This window comes from Coregonus lavaretus (assembly GCF_964263955.1).
Source record: "Coregonus lavaretus genome assembly, chromosome: 2".
NCBI classification, from domain to species: domain Eukaryota; kingdom Metazoa; phylum Chordata; class Actinopteri; order Salmoniformes; family Salmonidae; genus Coregonus; species Coregonus lavaretus.
The window spans coordinates 63,835,510-63,862,982 of NC_139989.1; the positions used below are offsets into that span (position 1 = coordinate 63,835,510).

General features: G+C 45.1%; 1 protein-coding gene across 1 annotated transcript in view; it reads right to left on the minus strand.

Annotated features, from left to right (window-relative positions):
- tbcd (tubulin folding cofactor D) overlaps window positions 1-27,473 on the minus strand; it is a 97,277-nt gene that overhangs the window by 40,310 nt on the left and 29,494 nt on the right. The window contains exons 16-32 of the mRNA XM_084179877.1: window positions 20,692-20,749; window positions 20,085-20,114; window positions 19,275-19,360; window positions 15,572-15,652; window positions 15,209-15,282; window positions 14,640-14,757; window positions 14,276-14,336; window positions 12,930-12,952; window positions 12,684-12,778; window positions 11,334-11,410; window positions 9,426-9,507; window positions 9,166-9,284; window positions 8,416-8,501; window positions 6,064-6,204; window positions 3,821-3,904; window positions 1,916-2,074; window positions 988-1,126 (exon numbers count right to left, since the gene is read on the minus strand). Coding sequence (XP_084036003.1) covers window positions 988-1,126; window positions 1,916-2,074; window positions 3,821-3,904; window positions 6,064-6,204; window positions 8,416-8,501; window positions 9,166-9,284; window positions 9,426-9,507; window positions 11,334-11,410; window positions 12,684-12,778; window positions 12,930-12,952; window positions 14,276-14,336; window positions 14,640-14,757; window positions 15,209-15,282; window positions 15,572-15,652; window positions 19,275-19,360; window positions 20,085-20,114; window positions 20,692-20,749 — 1,513 coding nt within the window. The remainder of the gene's footprint in view (window positions 1-987; window positions 1,127-1,915; window positions 2,075-3,820; window positions 3,905-6,063; window positions 6,205-8,415; window positions 8,502-9,165; window positions 9,285-9,425; window positions 9,508-11,333; window positions 11,411-12,683; window positions 12,779-12,929; window positions 12,953-14,275; window positions 14,337-14,639; window positions 14,758-15,208; window positions 15,283-15,571; window positions 15,653-19,274; window positions 19,361-20,084; window positions 20,115-20,691; window positions 20,750-27,473) is intronic.

Below are 27,473 nucleotides of genomic sequence, written 5' to 3' on the forward strand. Positions count from 1 at the left end.
AAACTTTCCAAGCCAAACCTTCATAACATGACCGCTAACAGACTACATCGTTGTCACGTCATGGTAAACCCGCTACAATCATGCAGTACAGTTAGCAGCAAGCAGTTACACCGCCGGGCCCCGGTGGCAATAAATTAATAACACCAAAAGCTTATCTTGACTTGGAAGAGTTCCAGTGTTGGATAGCCATAGCCAGCTAGCTAACATAGCATCCCTCTCTGTTTGAGCAGGGTGTTTGAGTAGGCTAAACTAGCTAGCTGCATTAGCTAGCTAAGTAAGTAAAAGTGAAAAAAATACAAAATATAGCTCTTTCTCTCTCACTCTTGCTTCTCCTACATTTTTTTATAAATTAATTTGTTCAAAACTGTTAAACTATTGGCTTTCTCTCTCTTTGAGTCAACTACTCACCACATTTTATGCACTGTAATGCTAGCTAGCTGTAGCATATGCTTTCAGTACTAGATTAATTCTCTGATGCTTTGATTGGGTGAACAACACGTCAGTTCATGCTGCAATAGCTCTGATAGGTTGGAGGACGTCCTCCGGAAGTTGTCATAATTACTGTGTAAGTATTTGGAATGGGGTGAGGACCATGAGCCTCCTAGGTTTTGTATTGAGGTCAATGTACTCAGAGGAAAATGGAAACTAGCTGTCCTCCGGCTACACCATGGTGCTACCCTACAGTGTGCTGTTGAGGCTACTGTAGACCTTCTTCGCAAAATAGTGTGTTTTAATCAATTATTTGGTGATTTAGTATAGTTTATCTAAAAACGATAACTTTTTTAATGTTTCACTATTTTAATTTTTATGAAATTCACTGAGGAGGATGGTCCTCCCCTTCCTCCTCTGAGGAGCCTCCACTGCTACAGACACATAGCTACAGACACAGAGCTACACACAGCGCTACAGACACAGTGCTACAGACACAGCGCTACAGACACAGCGCTACAGACACAGTGCTACAGACACAGCGCTACAGACACGTACCGTAGACTCAGTCAGTCCTCCTACAGACACGGTCAACCCCAGTAGTGTGTGGTACTGGTATTGGGGCAGTCTCAGCAGCTGGGTGATGTGGGGGAAGGCCTGAGACGGAGCATTCCAGTTCAGACTCTCTGCCCCTTCACTGAGAGAGAGAGAGAGCGAGAGAGCGAGAGAGCGAGAGAGCGAGAGAGAGAGAGAGAGAGACACACACACACACAGGGTTAGGGTCAATTCAGCTTTTCAATTCAATAAGTGAATTAAAATTCAATTATTTCATTGAAATGTGCCCACTGTCTTGTATGAGATGACCCTAAGCCATCCATAGATGGAGAACACATATCCAACACGCTTGTCATGAATGGATACATGGAATGGTCAAAGGCACTAACATGGCGTCCAGTTAGACAAACTCTTAACGGCTCAGAGACGACTTATCCAACTCTTTCAGATCACTGAAGTCCCTACGGGGAAGTTCAGGCTAGGGGTTGTTTCTGGACAGGGCCTTAGACTCACACAGCGAAGAGTAGAGTTCTCTGATCCCCTTCTAACAGCCTGAGGGGTTAGTTAGTAGTTACTTCTTATTAGCACCGACTGCTGATAGCTGCTTAATTTGCTTGCTGACTATGACTGTGGTATGTGGTTGTCTCACCTAGCTATCTGATAACTACTCTATTGAGGGATAATGTGCTGACTATGACTGTGATATGTGGTTGTCTCACCTAGCTATCTGATAACTACTCTATTGAGGGATAATGTACTGACTATGACTGTGATATGTGGTTGTCCCACCTAGCTATCTGATAACTACTCTATTGAGGGATAATGTGCTGACTATGACATGTGGTTGTCTCACCTAGCTAGCTTAAGATATAAGTCACTTTGGATAACAGTGTCTGCTAAATGACTAAAATGTAAATGTATTTAGACTCACGGAGGGAAGATGGCGAGCAGCTCCTCCCGGTGGGGGATGTGAGGTACTGCAGGGTTGTTACTATGGAGGAGCCTGATGAACACTGATCCAGCATGGGCTCTGTAGCGATCTATCTTCTCTGCTGACTGCTGGGCCAAGCTACACATCATACCATTCACCCTGAGGAAGAGAGGAGAGAGGGAGGAGAGGAGGAGAAGAGAGGGATGAGAGGAGGAGATGAGAGGAGAGAGAGGAGAGATGAGAGGAGGGATGAGATGAGGAGGAGAGGAGAGATGAGAGGAGAGGAGAGAGGAGAGATGAGAGGAGGAGAGGAGAGAGGGATGAGAGGAGAGGAGAGAGGGATGAGAAGTGAGGAGGAGAGAGGAATGAGAGGAGGAGAGGAGAGATGAGAGGAGGAGAGGAGAGATGAGAGGGGGATGAGATGAGAGGAGGAGAGGAGAGAGGAGAGGAGATAGGAGAGATGAGAGGAGGAGAGGAGAGAGGGATGAGAGGAGAGGAGAGAGGGATGAGAAGAGAGGAGGAGAGGAATGAGAGGAGGAGAGGAGAGAGGGATGAGAGGAGGAGAGGAGAGAGGGATGAGAGGAGGAGAGGAGAGAGGGATGAGAGGAGGAGAGGAGAGAGGGATGAGAGGAGGAGAGGAGAGATGAGAGGGGGAGGAGAGGAGAGGAGAGGAGAGGAGAGGAGAGGAGAGGAGAGGAGAGGAGAGGAGAGGAGAGGAGAGGAGAGGAGAGGAGAGGAGAGGAGAGGAATGAGAGGAGGAGAGGAGAGAGGGATGAGAGGAGGAGAAGAGAGGGATGAGAGGAGGAGATGAGAGGAGAGATGAGAGGAGGGATGAGATGAGGAGGAGAGGAGAGATGAGAGGAGAGGAGAGAGGAGAGATGAGAGGAGGAGAGGAGAGAGGGATGAGAGGAGAGGAGAGAGGGATGAGAAGTGAGGAGGAGAGAGGAATGAGAGGAGGAGAGGAGAGATGAGAGGAGGAGAGGAGAGATGAGAGGGGGATGAGATGAGAGGAGGAGAGGAGAGATGAGAGGAGAGGAGATAGGAGAGATGAGAGGAGGAGAGGAGAGAGGGATGAGAGGAGAGGAGAGAGGGATGAGAAGAGAGGAGGAGAGGAATGAGAGGAGGAGAGGAGAGAGGGATGAGAGGAGGAGAGGAGAGAGGGATGAGAGGAGGAGAGGAGAGAGGGATGAGAGGAGGAGAGGAGAGATGAGAGGGAGAGGAGAGGAGAGGAGAGGAGAGGAGAGGAGAGGAGAGGAGAGGAGAGGAGAGGAGAGGAGAGGAGAGGAGAGGAGAGGAGAGGAGAGGAGAGGAGAGGAGAGGAGAGGAGAGAGGGATGAGAAGAGAGGAGGAGAGGAATGAGAGGAGGAGAGGAGAGAGGGATGAGAGGAGGAGAGGAGAGATGAGAGGGGCAGGAGAGGAGAGGAGGGATGAGAGGAGGAGAGGAGAGGAGAGAGGGATGAGAAGAGAGGAGGAGAGAGGAATGAGAGGAGGAGAGGAGAGAGGGATGAGAGGAGGAGAGGAGAGATGAGAGGAGGAGAGGAGAGTGGAGATGAGAGGGGGATGAGAGGAGAGGAGGAGAGAGGGATGAGAGGAGGAGAGAGGGATGAGAGGAGGAGAGGAGAGTGGGATGAGAGGAGGAAAAGAAGTGGGAATGAATGAATGGAGAGGGAATTAACGGATGAGAATGTAAAAAGGTGGTCAGGGAGGGAATGAATGAATGAAGAGCTACGGCTAAGACTCTTTAATTCCTACTATATAAAATAACAAATGTCATAACACCTTTCTTACCTTCTATATAGCACGCTTATGAATGATTTGTGAAGCATCTATGAAGGCCTTATGAAGGTTTTATAAAGTTGTTAGTTTAAAGTGGTACAGCGTGATTGAGGAAGTTATTCTACTCACAGGTCTTGGGAGAGTAGTTGTGGAGCGGTGCCGACCACCAACAGAGTCACCTCCATCAGACTAGTCATGGCTGCCTCTCTCACCCTGGAGAGGAGGAGAAGAGAAATTAATACCTTAAACACACACACACACCTGAAATGCCACTTGTCATGCCACCGCCCCCAGGGTCCTAAAAGCTAATATTCAAATCAGTTTGGTCATGTCCCGAGGGCAGCTTTAGTTTGTGTGATGTGGTAATGAGGATATCTACTCTAACGTCACGCCCTGAGAGAGGAGCTACAGTGTCTGTGTGTGCGAAGCGACATTTAACAGGTGGAGAGAATGCCGTAGAAGGGGTCCAGTTCATCAGACAGACAGATTAGTTCATGTAATATTAAGGCTGCAACAGGGAGTAAAGGTCATAGATCAGATTCATCATTCCCTTGAGGCAACCAGTTCAAACTAACAGTTACAGTGGCATGCAAAAGTATTCATCCCCCTTGGCGAATTTCCTATTTTGTTGCATTACAACCTGTAATTTAAATGGATTTTTATTTGGATTTCATGTAATGGACATACACAAAATAGTCCAAATTGGTGAAGTGAATTAAATGAAAAAATTCTAAATAATAAATAACGGAAAAGTGGTGCGTGCATATGTATTCACGCCCTTTGCTATGAAGCCCCTAAATAAGATCTGGTGCAACCATTTACCTTCAGAAGTCACATAATAGTTAAATAAAGTCCACAACAAACCTGCCAAGAGAAGGCCACCCACCAAAACTCACGGACCAGACAAGGAGGGCATTAATCAGAGAGGCAACAAAGAGACCAAAGATAACCCTGGAGGAGCTGCAAAGCTCCACAGCAGAGATTGGAGTATCTGTCTATAGGACCACTTTAAGCCGTACACTCCACAGAGCTGGGCTTTATGGAAGAGTGGCCAGAAAAAAAGCCATTGCTTAAAGAAAAAAATAAGCAAACACGTTTGGTGTTCGCCAAAAGGCATGTGGGAGACTCCCCAAACATATGGAAGAAGGTACTCTGGTCAGATGAGACTAAAATTGAGCTTTTTGGCCATCAAGGAAAACGCTATGTCTGGCGCAAACCCAACACCTCTCATCACCCTGATAACACCATCCCCACAGTGAAGCATGGTGGTGGCAGCATCATGCTGTAGGGATGTTTTTCATCGGCAGGGACTTGGAAACTGGTCAGAATTGAAGGAATGATGGATGGCGCTAAATACAGGGAAATTCTTGAGGGAAAACTGTTTCAGTCTTCTAGAGATTTGAGATTGGGACGGAGGTTCACCTTCCAGCAGGACAATGACCCTAAGCATCCTGCTAAAGCAACACTCGAGTGGTTTAAGGGGAAACATTTAAATTTCTTGGAATGGCCTAGTCAAAGCCCAGACATCAATCCAATTGAGAATCTGTGGTATGACTTAAAGATTGCTGTACACCAGCGGAACCCATCCAACTTGAAGGAGCTGGAGCAGTTTTGCCTTGAAGAATGGGCAAAAATCCCAGTGGCTAGATGTGCCAAGCTTATAGAGACATACCCCAAGAGACTTGCAGCTTTAATTGCTGCAAAAGGTGGCTCTACAAAGTATTTGCTTTGGGGGGGTGAATAGTTACGCACGCTCAAGTTCTGTTTTTTTGTCTTATTTCTTGTTTGTTTCACAATAAAATATTATTTTGCATCTTATGTAAATCAAATAATACAAACCCAAACCCCCCCCCAAAAAATCCATTTTAATTCCAGGTTGTAAGGCAACAAAATAGGACAAATGCCAAGGGGGGTGAATACTTCCGCAAAGACACTGTAGTTCATGTTGGGTGAGCAGCAGCATTGAAGGCCAGGCAACAGGCCTAACCTGATTAATTCAAGGTTAAATCAATCAAAAACAGATATAATTGCCACAGAACTGTCCTGTTAGACAAAAAGGTGATTCAATCCCTCCTTCCTCCCCTCTCTTGTCCACCTCACAGAGGAATGTGTCCCCACTGGAGAACGACAGAGAGAAGGACAGCGAGAGAGAGAGAGAGCGAGAGAGAAAAAGAGCGAGCGAGAGAGAGAGAGAGAGAGAGAGAGAGAGAGAGACAGATAGAGAGACAGAGAGAAAGTCTGTCCCACAGCTGGGTCAGGTGACACGCCAGGTGACATTCCTGTCAGGTAAACTAACTAAGCATTGCCCGGGGCCACCAGGTGTGACACATGCCTGTAGGGCAGGGAGAAGGGGTAAACCAGCTGTCACTTACCAGGACCCTACGTCTCCTCTGCTGTCCAGTGTGTAGTCAGTCATACAGTCCAGCAGAACTCTGTAGACAGCTGACACGTTCCCCTCACACACCACAGAGTCAGAACTACCCTTGGCTGATATCCCCGCTGTCACACACACCCTGACAGAGACACAGATAGATAGAGGGGGTTAGGAGGGGAGAGAGAGGGAGAGAGACAGAGAGACAGAGACACAGACACCGAGAAACAGACACACAGAGAAACATGATAGACAGGTCCTGCAGGTACAACCAGCTGGTTCTTTACTTCTGGCTACAACCCTAATGCTAACGTTGACCTGTTATCCCAGAAGACAGACAGACAGACAGACAGACAGACAGACAGACAGGGAGGGAGGGAGGGAGGGAGGGAGGGAGGGAGGGAGGGAGGGAGGGAGGGAGGGAAACAGATGGGAACAGGAGAGGGAACAAGATAGGCACTGTGTGTAAGACAGGCTGGAAGATGCCAAGAGATGAGGAGGGAGGGAGGGACAGAGGGAGAGAGAGAGAGAGAGAGAGAGAGAGAGGTGGTGGAGAGAAGCTGGGAGAGAGGGTGGAGAGAGGCTGGGAGTGGAGGAGAGGAGAGAGGCTGGGACAGGTGGAGAGATGGAGGAGTGGTAGAGTGGAGAGGTGGAAGGTAGAGGTGGAGGGGTGGAGGCATGGAGAGATGGAGGCGTGGAGAGGTGGAGAGTCGTAGGAGTGGGGGAGTGGAGAGATGGAGTGGAGAGGTGGAGGAGTAGAGAGGTGGAGGTGTGGAGGAGTGGAGAGGTGGAGAGATGGAGGAGTGGTAGGGTGGAGAGGTGAAGGGTAGAGGTGGAAGGGTGGAGAGGTGGAGGAGTCAGGAGTGAAGAGGTGGAGTGGAGAAACGGAGAGGTGGAGTGGAGGCGTAGAGAGGTGGAGGTGTGGAGATGTGGAGAGATGGAGGAGTGGAGAGGAGTAGAGGGGGGAGGAGTGGAGAGAAGAGGAGTGGAGAGAAGAGGTGGAGTATAGAGGTGGAGGAGAGGAGAGGTGGAGGAGTATAGAGGTGGAGGAGTGGAGAGGAGAGGTGGAGGAGTGGAGAGAAGAGATGGAGGAGTATAGAGGTGGAGGAGTGGAGATGTGGAGGAGTATAGAGGTGGAGGAGTGGAGAGGAGAGGTGGAGGATTGGAGAGAAGAGGTGGAGGAGTGGAGAGAAGAGGTGGAGGATTGGAGAGAAGAGGTGGAGGAGTGGAGAGGAGAGGAGAGGTGGAGGAGTATATAGGTGGAGGAGTTGAGAGGAGAGATGGAGGAGTGGAGAGAAAAGATGGAGGAGTATAGAGTTGGAGGAGTGGAGAGGAGAGGTGGACTATAGAGGTGGAGGAGTGGAGAGGAGGAGGAGTGGAGAGGAGAGGTGGAGGAGTATAGAGGTGGAGGAGTGGAGAGGAGGGGTGGAGGAGTATAGAGGTGGAGGAGTGGAGAGGAGAGATGGAGGAGTATAGTGGAGGAGTGGAGAGGAGGAGGAGTGGAGAGGAGAGGTGGAGGAGTGGAGTGGAGAGGAGGAGGAGGGGAGAGGAGAGGTGGAGGAGTATAGAGGAGGAGGAGTGGAGAGGAGAGGTGGAGGAGTATAGAGGAGGAGGAGTGGAGAGGAGAGGTGGAGGAGTATAGAGGTGGAGGAGTGGAGAGGTGGAGGAGTATAGAGGTGGAGGAGTGGAGAGGAGGAGGAGTATAAGTATAGAGGTGGAGGAGTGGAGAGGTGGAGGAGTATAGAGGTGGAGGAGTGGATAGGAGGAGGAGTGGAGAGGTGGAGGAGTGGAGAGGTGGAGGAGTGGAGAGGTGGAGGAGTGGAGGAGTATAGAGGTGGAAGAGTGGAGAGGTGGAGGAGTGGAGAGGTGGAGGAGTATAGAGGTGGAGGAGTGGAGAGGTGGAGGTGTGGAGAGGTGGAGGAGTATAGAGGTGGAGGAGTGGAGAGGTGGAGGAGTGGAGAGGAGGAGGAATATAGAGGTGGAGGAGTGGAGAGGAGGAGGAGTGGAGAGGTGGAGGAGTATAGAGGTGGAGGAGTGGATAGGAGGAGGAGTGGAGAGGTGGAGGAGTGGAGAGGTGGAGGAGTGGAGAGGTGGAGGAGTGGAGAGGTGGAGGAGTATAGAGGTGGAGGAGTATAGAGGTGGAGGAGTGGAGAGGAGGAGGAGTGGAGAGGTGGAGGAGTGGAGAGGTGGAGGAGTATAGAGGTGGAGGAGTGGAGAGGTGGAGGAGTGGAGAGGAGGAGGAGTATAGAGGTGGAGGAGAGGAGAGGTGGAGGAGTATAGAGGTGGAGGAGTGGAGAGGTGGAATAAGAGGAGATAGATGAAGAAGAGGAGAGATTATAGAGGACAGACTCACTGTGCCATGGCCTTGGCAGCATCTCTCCTGGCCTCAGTGAAGCATACCTCCCTCTGACTACAGCTCTGCTGAAGACCTGACAGGATCTGACACACACACAAACACACGTTTCAAAGGTAGTCTGACGAAGTGTGGTGCTGAAACTGACCTGAGGCACTGTGTAGAATGCTACTATAATAGAATATGGTCATAGTGAAAAGAGGTTGCTCACCCCAACATGTCAGCATAATCTATCAGTATAATACTGAATCAGGCTGTTGACGTGTTCCTGGTGTAGTGTTATTAACTATAACAGATGTATAGTACCTGGTGTAGTGTTATTAACTCTAACAGATGTATAGTACCTGGTGTAGTGTTATTAACTAACAGATGTATAGTACCTGGTGTAGTGTTATTAACTATAACATATGTATAGTACCTGGTGTAGTGTTATTAACTCTAACAGATGTATAGTACCTGGTGTAGTGTTATTAACTAACAGATGTATAGTACCTGGTGTAGTGTTATTAACTAACAGATGTATAGTACCTGGTGTAGTGTTATTAACTCTAACAGATGTATAGTACCTGGTGTAGTGTTATTAACTAACAGATGTATAGTACCTGGTGTAGTGTTATTAACTAACAGATGTATAGTACCTGGTGTAGTGTTATTAACTCTAACAGATGTATAGTACCTGGTGTAGTGTTATTAACTCTAACAGATGTATAGTACCTGGTGTAGTGTTATTAACTAACAGATGTATAGTACCTGGTGTAGTTTTCCATGGATCATGAACCTTGGTAGAGAACCCAGGGCCAGTGCACTGCCACACCGGGTCAATACCTCCGTACTCTTTAACCCTGCTATATACTGGGACACCAGGACCTCTACACACAGAAAACACACACAGGCGGACAGACAGATTAGATCACAGGAGTTAGAGTTAGAGGAATCCAGAATACTGTGTAAGGTATGGCAAATTTTTATGAAGCCTTCTAAATGGTACAGTATCCCCCCATGCTACCCACTCTGCATCTGGGGGTCAGCCATGCCTGGCTGCGGCTGGTAGTACTGCTCACACAGTGCTGCCAGTGCTGACACCGCTGCCTCCTACAGGGGGGGAGGACCACATTACACATAAACCATTATACAGTGCGTCGCGTATGCCAACTTGATGTCATGAGAGTCCATAATAAACAGTTGTATTTGTTGTGTTCGCTATGTACAGGGCCTTCGGAAAGTATTCAGACCCCTTGACTTTTTTACATTACAGCCTTATTCTAAAATGGATTAAATAAATACAAATCCTCAGCAGTCTACACACAATACCCCATAATGACAAAGCGAAAACAGGTTTTTAGAAATGTTTGCAAATTTATTAAAAATAAAAAAACAGAAATACCTTTTTTACATAAGTAGTCAGACCCTTTGCTATGAGACTCGAAATTGAGCTCCGGTGCATCCTGTTTCCATTTATCATCCTTGAGATGTTTCTACAACTTGATTGGAGTCCACCTGTGGTAAATTCAATTGATTGGACATGATTTGGAAAGGCCCACACTTGTCTATATAAGGTCGAAGGAATTGTCCGTAGAGCTCCGAGACAGGATTGTGTTGAGGCACAAATCTGGTGAAGGGTACCAAAATAATTCTGCAGCATTGAAGGCCCTCAAGAACACAGTGGCCTCCAGCATTCTTAAATGGAAGAAATTTGGAACCACCAAGACTCTTCCTAGAGCTGGCCACCCGGCCAAACTGAGCCATCGGGGGAGAAGGGCTTTCATCAGGGAGGTGACCAAGAACCCGATGGTCACTCTGACAGAGCTGTAGAGTTCCTCTGTGGAGATGGGAGAACCTTCCAGAAGGACAACCATCTCTGCAGCACTCCAACAATCAGGCCTTTGTGGTAGAGTGGCCAGACAGAAGCCACTCCTCAGTAAAAGGCACATGACAGCCTGCTTGGAGTTTGCCAAAAGGCACCTAAAGACTCTCAGACCATGAGAAACAAGATTCTCTGGTCTGATGAAACCAAGATTGAACTCTTTGGCCTGAACGCCAAGCATCACATCTGGAGAAAACCTGGCACATTCAGTATGGTGAAGCATGGTGGTGGCAGCATCATGCTGTGGGGATGTTTTTCAGCGGCACGGACTGGGAGACTAGTCAGGATCGAGGGACAGATGAACGGAGCAAAGTACAGAGAGATCCTTGATGAAACCTGCTCCAGAGCACTCAGGACCTCAGACTGGGGCGAAGGTTCACCTTCCAACAGGACAATGACCTTAACCACTCAGCCAAGACAACGCAGGAGTGGCGTCGGGACAAGTCTCTGAATGTCCTTGAGTGGCCCAGCCAGAGCCCGGACTTGAACCCGATAGAACATCTCTGGCAAGACCTAAAAATAGCTGTCCAACAATGCTCCCCATCCAACCTGACAGAGCTTGAGAGGATCTGCAGAGAAGAATGGGAGAAACTCCCCAAATACAGGTGTGCCAAGCTTGTAGCGTCATACCCAAGAAGACGAGGCTGCAAAGTACTGAGTAAAGGGTCTGAATACTTATGTAAATGTGATATTTCCGTTTTTTGCAAAATTTGCTAAGATTTCTTTAACTGTTTTTGCTTTGTCATTATGGGTTTTTGTGTGTAGATTGATGAGGGGGAAAACATTTTTTAAATACATTTTAGAATAAGGCTGTAACCTAACAAAACGTGGAAAATACTTTCCAAAGGCACTGTACAATATAAATCCCACAATAAAGGGATTTCACAATATGGTGTGTGTGTGTGTGTGTGTGTCTGTTAAGGTTATTGTTAGGTTTAGGGGTTACGGAAAATAGGATTTAGAATGGGAATCAATTGTTTGGTCCTCACAAGAATAGTAAAACAAACGTGTGTGTGTGTGTGTGTGTGTGTGTGTGTAGAATGCTGTACTGTACCTTGATACCGTCCCTAGGTCCAGGTGAGATGAGGTGGAGGCTCTTCAAGGTGTCGTCTATCAGCCACTGCCAGCCAGCTGAAACAGACAGGGTTTACTCTGTCATGACGTGTCAGTGGTTTGAACAGTACAGAGACATTGCCAGCCAGCTGAAACAGACAGGGTTTACTCTGTCATGACGTTTCAGTGGTTTGAACAGTACAGAGACACTGCCAGCCAGCTGAAACAGACAGGGTTTACTCTGTCATGACGTTTCAGTGGTTTGAACAGTACAGAGACACTGCCAGCCAGCTGAAACAGACAGGGTTTACTCGGTCATGACGTTTCAGTGGTTTGAACAGTACAGAGACACTGCCAGCCAGCTGAAACAGACAGGGTTTACTCTGTCATGACGTGTCAGTGGTTTGAACAGTACAGAGACACTGCCAGCCAGCTGAAACAGACAGGGTTTACTCTGTCATGACGTGTCAGTGGTTTGAACAGTACAGTACTGCCCCTCCTGGCTCTAACGGTGGGGCGTGGCTTGTCCATTATTATACACCATCTGTTAATCATTAACAAACACAGCCCAGGTATAACCATGACAACAGATAAAACAAGTGGTTACTACTGTTAAACAGCTCTCTGTTAGACAGCTCTTTGTTAACTATAGCCCAGGTATAACCCTTTTCCTGTTCCAACAAAACCTTCAGGAAGATAATAGCCAGTTTATTGATGCTATACGGTCCCTAATTACATTCAACCCCTGGTCGATTTCTTCTTGAGCGGATGGTCGGGGGGCCGGAACATAGTTATAAATAATTTGTATACTGCAAATTGACCGCGAGAATCCCAAATAGATGTAGTATTTGACAAAAACAGAATAATTTCAAACCTTGATTACATTGGGATACGATCACATATGCCTCTATTTATGCGTGGGAATACTTGGGAACAGATTTCTCAAAAAGTTTTTCTGGTGATTTTACAGTCTTTTATGTCCAACAACGAAAATGATTTTTAAAAAATCTAATAAAATCTCTGAAAACACATACCGTAAAATGACCCGCAGGATGTATTTGACCTGTGGGCCGCCTATTGAGAAACCCTGCTAGATGAAGGAATCATTCAGATAAGGCCTGAATATTTATGCTCTTGGGGCGGCAGGTAGCTTAGTGGTTAAGAGCGTAGTGCCAGTAACCGAAAGGTCGCTGGTTCTAATCCCCGAGCCGACTAGGTGAAAAATCTGTTGATGTGCCCTTGAGCAAGGCACTTAACCCTAATTGCTCCTGTAAGTCGCTCTGGATAAGAGCGTCTGCTAAATGACAAAAATGTAAATGTAAATGTAAATATCAACGAAATGAAAACTCACTGATGACAGGGTCGTCCTTGAAAGGCATCTTGGAGAGGGACATCTTCTCAATGAGAGAACAGACTGCAGGCCTCATCAGCTCACCACCAAAGCCCCTACACAGACAGGAGACAACAGCACACGTGTACACCCCAACATTTTTTTGCGGTTGCACAACATACTGGTCTGAAACCTTTAAAGGGGCATTAGAACTCCTGAAACAGTCCAAACCAGAATGAGGAGAAAGAGGAAAACAACAGTGCTTACCTGTACTGCTTTCTGTCAAATAGCTGGAAGACATAAAACACATGATGAAAAGACTGCTAATGTACAACTTTAAAGACAACAACATGTACCTATGTTGGTACAACTGACTCAGGTGAATGGTCAACATCAACATGTACCTATGTTGGTACAACTGACTCAGGTGAATGGTCAACATCAACATGTACCTATGTTGGTACAACTGACTCAGGTGAATGGTCAACATCAACATGTACCTATGTTGGTACAACTGACTCAGGTGAATGGTCAACATCAACATGTACCTATGTTGGTACAACTGACTCAGGTGAATGGTCGACATCAACATGTACCTATGTTGGTACAACTGACTCAGGTGAATGGTCGACATCAACATGTACCTATGTTGGTACAACTGACTCAGGTGAATGGTCGACATCAACATGTACCTATGTTGGTACAACTGACTCAGGTGAATGGTCAACATCAACATGTCTTCTGTATACCCCCCTACCTTGTCACAACACAACTGATTGGCTCAAACGCATTAAGAAGGAAAGAAATTCCACAAATTAACTTTTAAGAAGGCACACCTGTTCATTGAAATGCATTCCAGGTGACTACCTCATGAAGCTGGTTGAGAGAATGCCAAGAGTGTGCAAAGCTGTAATCAAGGCAAAGGGTGGCTACTTTGAAGAATCTCAATTATAAAATATATTTTGATTTGTTTAACACTTTTTAGTTACTACATGATTCCATTTGTGTTATTTCGTAGTTTTAATGTCTTCACTATTATTCTACAATGTAGAACTTCTGACTGGTACTGTATGTTGGTACAACTGACTCAGGTGAATGGTCAACATCAACATGTACCTACGTACATCAACCGGTACCCCCTGTATTTAGCCTCGCTATTGTTATTTTTACTTCTGCTCTTTAATTTGTTACTTTTATTTAATATTATTTGATTTTGTATTTCTTTGTAAAAAAAAATTAATTGGTATTCTTTCTTAAAACTGCATTGTTGGTTAAGGGCTTGTCAGTAAGCATTTCACTGTAAGGTCTACTACACCTGCTGTATTTGGCGCATGTGACAAATACAATTTGATTTGATTTTGGTACAACTGACTCAGGTGAATGGTCAACACTTGAGACAACATACATGTGGGTGAAAAGACACCGGAGGAGAGAAAGAGGAAGAGAGTAGTGAGAGAGAGAGAGAGAGAGAAAGGGAGAGAGAGAGGGTAGTGAGAGAGAGAGAGAGAGAGAGAGAGAGGGTAGTGAGAGAGAGAGAGAGAGAGAGAGAGAGAGAGAGAGAGAGAGAGAGAGAGAGAGAGAGAGAGAGAGTAGCAAGAGAGAAGTGAACTAACCCTCTGGTGAATGCTCTTGAGTCCATCCACACAGTCTGAAGAGATGAGCTCTGTCACCGGTCTACAATCCAATGCAATTCAATTTTATTGTCCATATGTTCCAGCGAACAACAGAAATGTTCAATCCCCCCAGATAGCACATATCTCACACACAGTTGGGTCTACAATAGATAGAGACAGTCAATTACCTATGACCTTATAGAAGCCAAGGGCTTAAGTCAAATCAGGAAGTCAAATCACGGGTCGATATGCAAAACAAAAGCTGTCATTGTGGATGGATTTATTACATAACAACGTTCATGTGGTTTTCCTATAAGTACGGCCAATAGTGTAATTGGCTGGTTGAGAGGTGAGGTTTCAGTACCTGTTGTTCTGATTGGCCAGCTTGTAGAGGGCGTGGCTGATCTCAGCAGATGCCAGAATGGCGCCATGGCGACTGTGGAGATCAATGCCCAACGCAACGGGCAGCAGCTGAGGCATAACTGAAAATATAATAATCCAAATATAAAACGTAATTCTAACTCAATAATTGTGTGTCTTTTTCATACCTTGCAGGGACACCTGACAGAACATCAACAGGGCAGAGGTGTGGGTGTGGTTAATATATTTGAATATAACCTGAATGATTTGTGGCCTGGCTGGTCTACCTGTAATGCCGCAGCCTCCGGCACACTTCTACGATGTCGCCATAGTGTCCAATCTGGCCTAATGCCCTTTGACCTCTCTCTGTGTGTTCCCTATGTGTTCAATAAAATACCATTCTAAAAAAATAAAAAATAATAATAATAATAATAACTTGACAGATGTAAGGACCCAGACACAACAACAGTGATTGCAGCTGAACGTCACCCAGTCCATTCCACAGTAAGACAACGACGTCAAAGCTGTGTTGCGTTAGAGCGGGTAGGGAACAGGATGAATGACATAGCTCACCTGTTGCGGCCATATAATCAGGTGCTTGAGGCGTCAGATTATGCAGAGCCTTTGTCGCTAGCTCACGGATCACCCTGCAACACAACAGAGAAACACGCAGAGGAGAATTTCACCTTCTCCATTACATACAACAGTTTCAACACTAATAGGCTACACACAGTACGAATGTCTGCATACGGATATCAGACCTGGGCCAAACACATATGACAAATACTTCCAAATACTAACTTGAGGTGAGCTTGATTTAGCTTCTGGGACTATTCCATTGGTTCCATGGTAGCGGGCAAACTAAATCAAGTACAGTATTTGAAAGTATTTGATTAAAGTCTAAAGGACATGGAGGAGGACAGGAAAGGCCCTTACCCGTCCCAGTGGTTGATCTTCATGGCTACCAAGTGGTCTATCATGGGCCTGGTGTATTCAGGGAAACTGGCGATGTATACACTGAAGAGAACGAGACAAGAGGTTATTACTATTTTACTACTACAGGTAATGCTATAACTACTACTACAGGTAATGTTATAACAACCACAGGTAATGTCATAACAACAACTACTACTACTACTACTACAGGTAATGTTATAACAACTACTACTACAGGTAATGATATAACTACTACTACAGGTAATGTTATAACAACTACTACTACAGGTAATGTTATAACAACTACTACTACTACTACAGGTAATGTTATAACTACTACAGGTAATGTCATAACAACTACTACTACTACTACTAGTACTACTACTACTACTACAGGTAATGTTATAACAACTACAGGTAATGTTATAACTACTACAGGTAATGTCATAACAACTACTACTACTACTACTACAGGTAATGTTATAACAACTACTACTACAGGTAATGATATAACTACTACAGGTAATGTTATAACAACTACTACTACAGGTAATGTTATAACAACTACTACTACTACAGGTAATGTTATAACAACTACTACTACTACTACAGGTAATGTTATAACAACAACTACTACTACTAAAGGTAATGTTATAACAACAACTACTACTACTACTACTACTACTACTACAGGTAATGTTATAACAACTACTACTACAGGTAATATTATAACAGGGTGAACAAATACTACTACAGGTAATGTTATAACAACTGCTACTACAGGTAATGTTATAACAACTACTACTACTACTACTACTACAGGTAATGTTATAACAACTACTACTACTACTACTACTAATACTACTACTACAGGTAATGTTATAACAACTACAGGTAATGTTATAACAACTACTACTACTACAGGTAATGTTATAACAACAACTACTACTACAGGTAATGTTATAACAACAACAACTACTACTACTACTACTACTACTACTACTACTACTACTACTACTACTACTACTACTACTACAGGTAATGTTATAACAACTACTACTACTACAGGTAATGTTATAACAACAACTACTACAGGTAATGTTATAACAACAACTACTACTACTACTACTACTACAGGTAATGTTATAACAACAATTACTACTACTACAGGTAATGTTATAACAACTACTACTACAGGTAATGTTATAACAACTACTACTACAGGTAATATTATAACAACTACTACAGGTAATGTTATAACAACTACTACTTCAGGTAATATTATAACTACTACTACTACTACTACTACTAATATTATAACTACTACTACTACTACTACAGGTAATATTATAACAACTACTACTACAGGTAATATTATAGCAACTACTACTACAGCTAACCCTAACTACAGTGCAGGACACAGCTAACCCTAACTACAGTACTAGACACAGCTAACCCTAACTACAGTGCTGGACACAGCTAACCCTAACTACAGTGCTGGACACAGCTAACCCTAACTACAGTACTAGACACAGCTAACCCTAACTACAGTGCTGGACACAGCTAACCCTAACTACAGTGCTGGACACAGCTAACTACAGTGCTGGACACAGCTAACCCTAACTACAGTACTAGACACAGCTAACCCTAACTACAGTACTAGACACAGCTAACCCTAACTACAGTTCTGGACACAGCTAACCCTAACTACAGTACTGGACACAGCTAACTACAGTGCAGGACACAGCTAACCCTAACCACAGTTCTGGACACAGCTAACCCTAACTACAGTGCTGGACACAGCTAACTACAGTGCTGGACACAGCTAACCCTAACTACAGTGCTAGACACAGCTAACTACAGTGCTGGACACAGCTAACCCTAACTACAGTGCTAGACACAGCTAACCCTAACTACAGTGCTGGACACAGCTAACCCTAACTACAGTGCAGGACACAGCTAACCCTAACTACAGTGCTGGACACAGCTAACCCTAACTACAGTGCTGGACACAGCTAACCCTAACTACAGTGCTGGACACAGCTAAACCTAACTACAGTGCTGGACACAGCTAACCCTAACTACAGTGCTGGACACAGCTAACCCTAACTACAGTGCTGGACACAGCTAACCCTAACTACAGTGCTGGACACAGCTAACCCTAACTACAGTGCTGGACATAGCTAACCCTAACTACAGTACTGGACACAGCTAACCCTAACTACAGTACTGGACACAGCTAACCATAACTACAGTGCTGGACACAGCTAACCCTAACTACAGAACTGGACACAGCTAACCCTAACTACAGTACTGGACACAGCTAACCCTAACTACAGTGCTGGACACAGCTTACCCTAACTACAGAACTGGACACAGCTTACCCTAACTACAGTACTGGACACAGCTAACCCTAACTACAGAACTGGACACAGCTAACCCTAACTACAGTACTGGACACAGCTAACCCTAACTACAGTACTGGACACAGCTAACCCTAACTACAGAACTGGACACAGCTTACCCTAACTACAGTACTGGACACAGCTAACCCTAACTACAGAACTGGGCACAGCTAATCCTAACTACAGTACTGGACACAGCTAACCCTAACTACAGTACTGGACACAGCTAACCCTAACTACAGTACTGGACACAGATATTTGAAGGCTGCTTTACAACAACATTTAGCGTCACTCTACAGTACATATTCTCAGTTTATTTCCTCAACAACATCTTGGGCCTCAACAGTAATCTGCTGCTACAGTCAGAAGTGTAGTAAGTCTACCCCGGGGCTACATTCTTTAACACGGTTTGCTCCGTGACGTGGGAGGAATGTTTACTCTGACAGTACAGGTGGTGGTAGAAACGTCACCCATAGGGTTAGGATGGCGACGGTCCCATTCCACAGTGAGGCAGGACTGCGTCTGAAATGGCACCCTAGTGAACTACTTTTAAGAAGGGAGAATAGGACGCCATTTCAGACGCAGTCAGTGACGTAGTGCACATAGAAATTACTTTTGCAGTTTAAGTTCCCAAGTTAAAATGGGTTTCCATCGCGTTTTTCAATTCTACCGATGGTTTTGTCAACTTTGGTCTTGGCACGTGCGCTCTGGCCAACAGCTCGCAGATACAATGCGGGTAGGCTAGCCTACATGATGAGATTATTATGGATAAGACCTAGATTATTTTTATTTGTCAAACGGCAGCCAAGCATTGAAGCATCGATCATGTCACCAGAATAAGACCCTCGATATTTATTGGAAATGAGCATTAAGCTCATCACCGTGCACTTTCACCACCCTGTGAAGTTCATCATAACTTATTTTATATGTAGCCTAATAAACTGAATGCTTTTCCGAGTCGCAGTGGGAGGACCACACAGCATATCATCGCAGGACTCAAAGTTTACTTCCATATGATGGTTATTATATCAATATTTTTGCATAAAGGCGTTTCCACCGCCATTTCTAACATAATACATTTTACCAACACAAAAAGATCCCACCAAGTTGAATAAACAAATTGTCTGTTGACAAATATGAAATTGTACCGACGTCTTGTTTCCATCAGCCCGGTAGTGACCTTTTTCAAGCGTCAAGTAATTCATCCTCATGAAATGGTTGGATGGAAACCTCAGGAGGCCATTTTGGCTCAAGAGCTCCCCCAGAGGCAAAAGCTCTGTAGAGTATCTTTAACTCACCTGATGGTCAGGTAGCAATTGTTCAGGTTCCCAACAGCAAAGTAGTCAGCTGCTACTACTATGTCGATACCGTAGGGGAATGTGCCCTGGAGAGAGAGGGATCAGATCTATGGTTTTACTTATGTACCAAGAGAACAGTGTTTCAGTGTGACCGGCAGGGTTCGAACCCAGGTCTCCTGTTAGACCGCTGTGCTAAAGCCTATGCATTAGACCAGGGAGCTAACACAAATCTCCAGGTCTCAGGCAAAAACACCTGTGTCCATCAGTAAACCCATGGTGTACGCTATCAGCCACAATGAATGATATGAACAGTTGAATGATATGAGCAGTTGAACAATATGAAATCCCAATGGTAATCACATTTTGATAACTAGTCACTAGATCTGATGCCCAGCTTGGTAAGTGCTGGCGGCACACAAAGCATATTAATCTATGCCTGTGGCCAAGTCAGTGTAGGCATCTCTTGATCAGCACATAATGTCATTTTTCTGGCAGTTGTTGATCTGTTTAAAGGACTTTGGTGACAGTCAGGGCACGTTACAGTTAGACCTGGATGGCAAGTGATCATTACAACCAGTTGTTGATCTGTTTAAAGGACTTTGGTGACAGTCAGGGCACGTTACAGTTAGACCTGGATGGTAGGTGATCATTACAACCAGTTGTTGATCTGTTTGAAGGACTTTAGTGACAGTCAGGGCACGTTACAGCTAGACCTGGATGGTAGGTGATCATTACAACTCTAATTTACTGTGTATCATAGCATTAGTCATGTAATAATAACTTATGGTTTTGGTAACTGGGTTCACAAACCTGTCTTCCCACATTCTCCTGGAAGGCAGCCTGGGAGAGAAGGGAGAACAACAGAGAGTTAGAAGTTAGATTATAGTCAGTAGTGAGATCTGACAGAAATGACAGGGTTAGAGTCAAAGAGACAGAAGTTAGATTATAGGCAGTAGTGAGATCTGACAGAAATGACAGGGTTAGGTTCAATTCAGGTAATCCAGGAAGTTAATAAAAATTCAATTCATGAATAAATAAATAAAATGTCCCATTATTTTCAATGATGTTTTTAAAATGTATTAATTGAATTTCAATTAATTCCCTGGATTTATTGAATTGAAAACGGAGAGCGAGAGAGCGAGAGAGAGAGAGAGCGAGAGAGACAGCGAGCGAGAGAGCGCGAGAGAGACAGCGAGAGAGAGAGAGACAGCGAGAGAGAGAGAGAGAGAGAGAGACAGCGAGCGTGAGAGAGACAGCGAGCGCGAGAGAGACAGCGAGCGCGAGAGACAGCGAGCGCGAGAGAGACAGCGAGCGAGAGAGAGAGCGAGAGCGAGAGAGAGAGAGAGAGAGAGAGAGAGAGCGAGAGCGAGAGCGACAGCGACAGCGCGAGAGAGAGAGAGAGAGAGAGGTCACTCACTGACGCAGCTCTACGACAGTTGATGTTTCGGTCAAACACAGCAGTGATCACCAGAGCACTGAGAAGACAGGGAGGGAGGGACACAAATTGATGGACAGGTAAACATCCACTGATACACAGGCAGGGAATGTATTTACTACCTTTATGGTAGTGGGTATTGGGCCACAGTGAAGTCATTGCTATGATCAGACAGGAGAGAACCCTTGAAGATCACCCAAGTTTGACCTTGTGGTTGTTGATAAAAGCATTATGAACTACTAAGCTACCACTCAAGTAAAGCGTTAGCCAGTTTCTTGGTTGACCTTGTGGTTGTTGATAAAAGCATTATGAACTACAAAGCTACCACTCTACACACTTTTTTGGGGGGGGGGATGGATCAGCTTAATATTGCAGATAGATTGTATCTTCTATCAATGTAATTGTCTGCATCACTTCCAATCCCCCATGTTTTTTTTATATATATACTCCCCTTTATTACTTTTCAACCCCGCCATCCTTTCCCTACTTGGAGTAAATTAGTGAACAACAATGCCCAGGCCTCTACTTCCGGTCTATACTTACTATCTACACCTTATGGACACAGTTAATTTTACAATAATTCTATTATATATATATATATATATATATATATATATATATATATATATATATATATATATATATATATATATATATATATATATATATATATATATATATATATATATATATATATATATATATATAAAAAAATTGCTCCTGAACTTCTTCTACTCTCAACCTCTCCGATCATTTTCATGATGTCCATCCGGTTTGCTTCTATATGCCATATCTTTCTAACTGTGCTCTTTCCCAAAAGCTCCCAACATACAACCTATATACTTATTATGGACACAGTATGCTTACATTATGAGCTATCTTTGTTATTATTTGTTGTTATTTGTTATTAGTCCCATCCTTCAACTCTATTCAATACCTCCCATCTATCTCTTAACACCATCCATATAGGATTTCTATTTGCCATATATATTTCAACCGTTCTGTGATGTTTTACAAAAGTTCTGAACCTTTCTATTCTCATTGCTTCTACAGATTGTGAATTAAAAATAAACATTTTTGCTAAAAGTATTATTATATTATTGATCGATTGACTATGACTTTTCAGATCACCCAGTAATGCGATCTGCAAGGTTAGCTCCAGGTAAATATTGCAATCCTTTAGCCATTCCTGGACCTGTGTCCAAAAACAAGCTACAAATGGACAGAACCAAAACAAATGATCTAATGATTCTGTCTCTTCACAGCAAAATCTGCAGAGCTGGGAAGATTGTATCCCCCATATAAATAACATTCTATTGGTAGCAAGAATTTTATATAATAATTTAAATTGAAAGATTCAAATTTTTGAATCCGGTGTCGTTTTGCGTGTCAGTTCATAAACACTATGCCATGGGATCGGTACGTCAAAAATCTCTTCCCAACTATTTTGCAATCTATATGGGACGGCTGTCAATCCTTTGGTCCTTAAGTGAAACTGATATACTTTTTTATTTATCACAGTTTTCCTTAACCAATTATGTTCTTTAATGCAAGGCCGACAGACAAGTTCCTTACTTTCTCCCCCTTCCACTTTCCGCTTCCACTTTTGCGGTAAGGCTGCAATTATTTGGTTGTAATTTTGGGTAGTGCAGACATTTCCATATGGTTTTGTTAGCTGCATTTGCGACATAACTCCACTAGTCCTACCGATGATATCATTTACGAAGATTATACCTTTTTTAAACATTCTGTCAAAAAATAAAGGTTTTTTGTCAATTAGTATATTTTAATTTAACCACAATATTTGTTGCATTATTTGTTCTGTCGTTTCTGGAGGATTAATTGTATACCCTTTGTTGGCAATGACACAGGTCAAACGTTTTCTGTAAGTCTTCACAAGGTTTTCACACACTGTTGCTGGTATTTTGGCCCATTCGTCCATGCAGATCTCCTCTAGAGCAGTGATGTTTTGGGGCTGTCGCTGGGCAACACAGACTTTCAACTCCCTCCAAAGATTTTCTATGGGGTTGAGATCTGGAGACTGGCTAGGCCACTCCAGGACCTTGAAATGCTTCTTACGAAGCCACTCCTTCATTGCCCGGGCGGTGTGTTTGGGATCATTGTCATGCTGAAAGACCTAGCCACGTTTCATCTTCAATGCCCTTGCTGATGGAAGGAGGTTTTCACTCAAAATCTCACGATACATGGCCCCATTCATTCTTTCCTTTACACGGATCAGTCGTCCTGGTCCCTTTGCAGAAAAACAGCCCCAAAGCATGATGTTTCCACCCCCATGCTTCACAGTAGGCATGGTGTTCTTTGGATGCAACTCAGCATTCTTTGTCCTCCAAACACGACGAGTTGAGTTTTTACCAAAAAGTTCTATTTTGGTTTCATCTGACCATATGACATTCTCCCAATCCTCTTCTGGATCATCCAAATGCACTCTAGCAAACTTCAGACGGGCCTGGACATGTACTGGCTTAAGCAGGGGGACACGTCTGGCACTGCAGGATTTGAGTCCCTGGCGGCGTAGTGTGTTACTGATGGTAGGCTTTGTTACTTTTGTCCCAGCTCTCTGCAGGTCATTCACTAGGTCCCCCCGTGTGGTTCTGGGATTTTTGCTCACCGTTCTTGTGATCATTTTGACACCACGGGGTGAGATCTTGCGTGTAGCCCCAGATCGAGGGAGATTATCAGTGGTCTTGTATGTCTTCCATTTCCTAATAATTGCTCCCACAGTTGATTTCTTCAAACCAAGCTGCTTACCTATTGCAGATTCAGTCTTCCCAGCCTGGTGCAGGTCTACAATTTTGTTTCTGGTGTCCTTTGACAGCTCTTTGGTCTTGGCCATAGTGGAGTTTGGAGTGTGACTGTTTGAGGTTGTGGACAGGTGTCTTTTATACTAATAACAAGTTCAAACAGGTGCCATTAATACAGGTAACGAGTGGAGGACAGAGGAGCCTCTTAAAGAAGAAGTTACAGGTCTGTGAGAGCCAGAAATCTTGCTTGTTTGTAGGTGACCAAATACTTATTTTCCACCATAATTAGCAAATAAATTCATTAAAAATCCTACAATGTGATTTTCTGGATTTTTTTCCTCATTTTGTCTGTCATAGTTGACGTGTACCTATGATGAAAATTACAGGCCTCTCTCATCTTTTTAAGTGGGAGAACTTGCACAATTGGTGGCTGACTAAATACTTTTTTCCCCCACTGTATCTACTAGTTCTAATGTATCCATGACATTCACAATTTCCTTAAGAGCATGTGGGTGATTGTTTGTGGTGTGATTTCCTTTACGGTCCATTGAGCTATTTAAAACAGTATTATAATCCCCCACCATAATAATATTGTCTTGAATTGCTTGCAGGGTTGATAATTTATTATATATATTGTCAAAGAATTGTGGATCATCATTATTTGGTCCGTAAAGGTTAATGAGACATATCTGTTTATGGTCCAATAACATATTTAAAATAATCCATCTACCTTGTGTATCTATTTGGATAATTTGCACATTCGGATCGAAATTACTATTAATTAATATCATCACCCCTTTTGAATTTCTTTGCCCATGGGAGAAGTATATTTCGACCTTGTGGTTGTTGATAAAAGCATTATGAACTACTAAGCTACCACTCAAGTAAAGTGTTGGCCAGTTTCTTAGTCGACCAACTGAAGAAAAACGACCTAATCTGTACTGAGAACCAAAACTCAACAAGTTGACGACGTGCCAACAACAACCTGAAGTAACCTATGATTACATCTGACTCTGGGGGACCCTTCTGTAGTCACTGACTCTGGGGGACCCTCCTGTAGTCACTGACTCTGGGGGACCCTCCCGTAGTCACCGACTCTGGGGGACCCTCCCGTAGTCACCGACTCTGGGGGACCCTCCCGTAGTCACCGACTCTGGGGGACCCTCCCGTAGTCACCGACTCTGGGGGACCCTCCCGTAGTCACCGACTCTGGGGGACCCTCCCGTAGTCACCGACTCTGGGGGACCCTCCCGTAGTCACCGACTCTGGGGGACCCTCCCGTAGTCACCGACTCTGGGGGACCCTCCCGTAGTCACCGACTCTGGGGGACCCTCCCGTAGTCACCGACTCTGGGGGACCCTCCCGTAGTCACTGACTCTGGGATCCTCCCGTAGTCACTGACTCTGGGACCCTCCTGTAGTCACTGATAGTGGTCTTTCATCACGCCGTTGACATCTCATCTCTTCTCTCTCTCCTTACAAATCATTCCACTATTTCTTTCCTCCTTCACAATCTCTTTCTGTCCTCCCTCTAAGTGTTATAGGAAGGTGTAGGTGTGTGAACTAGGCTGCTGAGGGATACTCAGTCCCTCTGACAGCCAGCCAGCCAGGCAGCCAGCCAGGTAGGGAGGGAGAAACTGCCCCAGGCTCTGTTTGCTCTCCCACTGTTCTCTCTGTCCCTGGACACTAACCTGACTAACTCTGTTCTCTCTGTCCCTGGACACTAACCTGACTAACTCTGTTCTCTCTGTCCCTGGACACTAACCTGACTAACTCTGTTCTCTCTGTGCCTGGACACTAACCCTAATCTGACTAACTCTGTTCTCTCTGTCCCTGGACACTAACCCTAACCTGACTAAATCTGTTCTCTCTGTCACTGGACACTAACCTGACTAAATCTGTTCTCTCTGTCCCTGGACACTAACCTGACTAAATATGTTGTCTCTGTCCCTGGACTCTAACCTGACTAACCACTCTGGTTTCAGTGAGCAACAGTCCACGGACTGGGGGGAGGAAAATAAAGAAAGAGATAGTTCCCGAGGACATCCTGCATCTTATCCTGAGTGACAGTGTCTAATAGTGACCAAGCACACCGTCTGTGTGCGTGCGTGTGCACACCCCCGTGTGTTCGTGACAACAAACGGTTGTGTTGCATGCAAACAGCACACTAAAGGAATAAAAATGTCATGAGGCCTTGATGAAATCAGGAGCAGGACCGAGCATGCCTGAGCCCCGCTACCAAACAGCCACCGAAACCAACCACGCCAGGCGAAACCTGGCAGGGCTGGCTGCAGGGCTGGGAATGAACAGGAGGCTGGTGTGTGTAGGGGGGGGGCGTTCAAACTGACACTGCAGAGCTGATCTGCACAGTCACAGGGGCCCACAGGCCCACACACGTCCACGGAGGGAGGGGGGAGGGAGGAAGGGAGAGAAAGGGGGATGGAAAGGGAGGGAGGGAGGGAGGGAGGGAGGGAGGGAGGGAGGGAGGGAGGGAGGGAGGGAGGGAGGGAGGGAGGGAGGGAGGGAGGGAGGGAGGGAGGGAGGGAGGGAGAGAAAGGAGGGAGGGAGAGAAAGGAGGGAGGAAGGAGAGAGGGAGGGAGAAGCAGGGCATCTAAATTAATGTGAACTTCTCTGCAGACACAGGTAGGAAAGGTGTGGAGTCATGCACAGCTTAGAGCTACACCTGATACCTGCACACACACAGAGATACCTGACTGACACCTGATACCTGAACCTGCACACACACAGAGATACCTGACTGACACCTGATACCTGAACACACACAGAGATACCTGACTGACACCTGATACCTGAATCTGCACACAGAGAGATACCTGACTGACACCTGAACCTGCACACACACAGAGACACCTGACTGACACCTGAGACGTGAACCTGCACACAGAGATACCTGACTGACACCTGATACCTGAACCTGCACACAGAGATGCCTGACTGACACCTGATACATGAACATACACAGAGATACCTGACTGACACATGATACCTGAACCTGCACACACAGAGATACCTGACTGACACCTGATACCTGCACACACACAGAGATACCTGACTGACACCTGATACCTGAACCTGCACACACAGAGATACCTGACTGACACCTGAGACCTGAACACACACAGAGATACCTGACTGACACCTGAGACCTGAACCTGCACACACACAGAGATACCTGACTGACACCTGATACCTGAACCTGCACACACACAGAGATACCTGACTGACACCTGATACCTGAACCCACACACAGATACCTGACTGACACCTGATACCTGAACCTGCACACACACACACACACACACAGATACCTGACTGACACCTGATACCTGAACCTGCACATACAGAGATACCTGACTGACACCTGAACCAGCACACACACACATACCTGACTGACACCTGATCACACACAGAGATACCTGACTGACACCTGAGACCTGCACACACACAGAGATACCTGACTGACACCTGAGACCAGAACCTGCACACAAACAGGAGATACCTGACTGACAACCAAGGCCCTCCACTCATCACTCTCTCCTCTCACCACTTCCTCCTCTCTTCTTCTCTCATCACTCTCTCCTCAGCATGGCAAGGAACATCCAGTCATCCACAGTAACATTAACACAAGACCTTCAGTCACCTTTAATCCTTTCAGGGACAAAGGAGCGTCTGCCTGCCTGTCTGCCTGCCAGTGAAATACAATAAGCCTGGACACCGCTCCAAACCAAACGAGTTAGACACGTAGTATGGCTTAACAGCCAGAGAGAGATGGTTTCATCATGCTGAGGTGTGGATGAGGAGCAGGCAGAGACAGAGGCTTGTGGTAATGACCACAGTACATACAATACGGATGTTACTGGGAACTATGATAATGACCACAGTACATACGATACTGATGTTGTTACTGGGAACTATGATCATGACCACAGTACATAAGATACTGTTGTTACTGGGAACTATGATAACGACCACATTACATACG